Here is a 2,397-nt window from a genome sequence, read left to right on the forward strand (position 1 = left end):
TGAATAAAAGAAAAATACCCCGAAAAATAGCGAAAAAGCGTTGCCCCTGTTTAAGTCCAGTATGTATATGCTTAGATATACACGTGCGCATTAAATAAGTCCGAAATTGGTTTCAATATAAATGGATGTGGTAGGAAAAAACCATCTTTCAATACTAGGAAACTAGTATGGGGTAACATATCAGATCTCTTAAACTCAACAAAATGACTTAGGCAAACATATACAATATACAAATACATACATGCACAAATTAATACATAATGCATGGAAAATAAAATGTAGTTGGCGGGACCAGCGTGGTTCATTATGACTTTATTGTTGTGCTAGTCAGAAAAGTGTGTTGAGGGAGTTGTTTTGCAGTGATTTTATTTTATCACTGATATGTTTGTATTATATTGAAGTGGATCTTCGACTTCGTTAGTATTCAAAATAATAATTTGTGTTTGCAAAACTAAAATTATGTATATATGTATGTCTGAATGTAGATATATGTATATCCATTTATAATTTAATGCATGACTTTTATATTTTGGTATTTAGTTTGCAAACAGACGTTCGAGATCGCAGTGCAATTATGCAGCAGCTCCACCAATTCAGCTTTAGTGCAAACTTTGCGCGCATCGCCTTAATCAGTTGTCAACTTGCAGCACTTGTCAGCAGTGGCCATGAATACTTGAGAGAGAAACGTAAATAATTGCTGATAAAACAAAAACTTGCATAGATGCTTGAAAAATGCAAAATTGCCTGCTTACCCAGAAAATTTGATTTAATTTCGTTTTGCAGCTTCATTTCTGCAGACATGTCATTTGCACGATGCCAACAATGGTAAATGTCTGGCGAATGCCTTCGAAAACTTGTTCTCCAATTGGCGCAGTGGTAAGTGGATGGAAGGTCTCAGCAGCTATAACTGCTGTTCAGCTGTCATTCAAAGTACATACTCAAAACATTGTCTATCTGCTGGTTTTTGGTGTTTAGGTGTGCCTGGATTGAAAGGACTCAGTTCAATTGACCCATTCCATGTGAAGCGCGTGCGACTGTCACAGCAAACGCCCAACTTGGCCGACATAAAAGCGGAGCTGACCAATGTGACGGTGTACGGCATGAGCGACACAAAAGTTTTGAAAACGTCGTAAGTAAATAAGCGATTATCTTAAATTTTTGGATTAGTGTATGAAAGGAAAAATATCCGTTTAGCGTCAATGATAAGGACTACACGATTGAGTTCAAATTGCTTTCGCCTGCTGTGCATATGGATGGCGATTACAAGGTGCAAGGGCGCATTTTGATTTTGAATTTGAATGGAGCGGGAAAGATTGAAAGCAATGTTGGTATGTAGCAGCGCTTTTTTAAATTTTTATAATTTTTTTCTAATACTTACTTATTTTCCATTACTTACCGCTTCGTTATTATTTTTCCTTTTTTTTTCTTTAAATAGGAAATATCGAATTTCGCGTGACTTGCAAAGCAAATCTCATACAAATCGACGGAATCTATTTCCTGGATATTATTGCGGCTTCGTCATACATAGACAAGGTGGGCAGCTTTAAAATACATTTTTCGAATCTCTTTGGCGACAACAAGGAGCTCGAGGATAGTGCCCACGATCTTTTCAATAATAACTGGCGTGAACTTTTCGAAATCATGCGACCGGCCTTTGCGCAAACCTTTAATACCATTTTACTCGACCGGTATAAAAAGATTATGAGATATGTACCGGCCTCCTACTTTTTGGATGATTTACCATAATCTTGATGATAACGCTAATTTATTTGCTATAGGATTCTGTTAAATTTAAAATGACTTGTGACTACATATGTGTATGTATGTACATACATATATTTTATGAAATATTTTACATACATTACTGTGATAAGCGATGTAAAGACTATGATAAGAAAAAGAATACTACATTTACATATACATGGCACAATAATAATTATTTCACCATGCTATATACGAGTACGTATGTACATATGTATGTTGTATATTGGACTGTTTGAAAAATGCCCTTTTTTAACAACAATTTTTGGAATATTTTCGGGATAGAGAATAGGAGCCTATTAATCATTCAAATGCCAAATATATTGAGAGTACATAACATAACAAAAAGTTAAACATATATCGTGACAAAACAACATTTCGCGTGTATATTTGTATGTTGTTCTGTATCGAAAGTTCAACAAGTAATTTCTGAATTTTTCTCTTCTAAATCAAAGCGGCCATGTAAATACAAAAAATTTAAAAAATAATTGTGGAAAAAATAAAATCTGATGCAATTCTATCCTAGTAAATTTGTTTCTCTCGTAAATATCCATTTGCAAGCCAGTAATAGTCGTGAACTCGAGTTGGGGAAGTTAAAAGCTCTATTAATGCTGGTTTCGCAAATGTGATTTTAAC

At 34.6% G+C, this 2,397-nt stretch overlaps 1 protein-coding gene across 1 annotated transcript; it reads left to right on the plus strand.

The window, feature by feature from the left end:
• Positions 1-559: 559 nt before the first annotated feature.
• LOC108376596 (circadian clock-controlled protein-like) lies at positions 560-1,972 on the plus strand. The gene is made up of 5 exons (XM_017632819.1): positions 560-686; positions 784-876; positions 976-1,129; positions 1,195-1,328; positions 1,436-1,972. The coding sequence occupies exons 1-5, from the start codon at positions 575-577 to the stop codon at positions 1,744-1,746; spliced, it is 804 nt and encodes a 267-aa protein (XP_017488308.1). The 5' UTR covers positions 560-574; the 3' UTR covers positions 1,747-1,972.
• Positions 1,973-2,397: the final 425 nt, after the last annotated feature.

Source organism: Rhagoletis zephyria, unplaced genomic scaffold, assembly GCF_001687245.7.
Source record: "Rhagoletis zephyria isolate East Lansing unplaced genomic scaffold, Rhagoletis_zephyria_1.1 Rzeph_scaffold_10697, whole genome shotgun sequence".
NCBI lineage: Eukaryota > Metazoa > Arthropoda > Insecta > Diptera > Tephritidae > Rhagoletis > Rhagoletis zephyria.

What these genes read in the sequence shown, in the direction of transcription:
- LOC108376596 (XM_017632819.1), top strand. Translation starts at nt 575, where the DNA reads ATGCAGCAGCTCCACCAATTCAGCTTTAGTGCAAACTTTGCGCGCATC. An exon ending in GTTCTCCAATTGGCGCAGTG is followed by an intron (nt 877 to 975) that starts GTAAGTGGATGG and finishes TTTGGTGTTTAG; the next exon opens with GTGTGCCTGGATTGAAAGGA. An exon ending in AAAGATTGAAAGCAATGTTG is followed by an intron (nt 1,329 to 1,435) that starts GTATGTAGCAGC and finishes TTCTTTAAATAG; the next exon opens with GAAATATCGAATTTCGCGTG.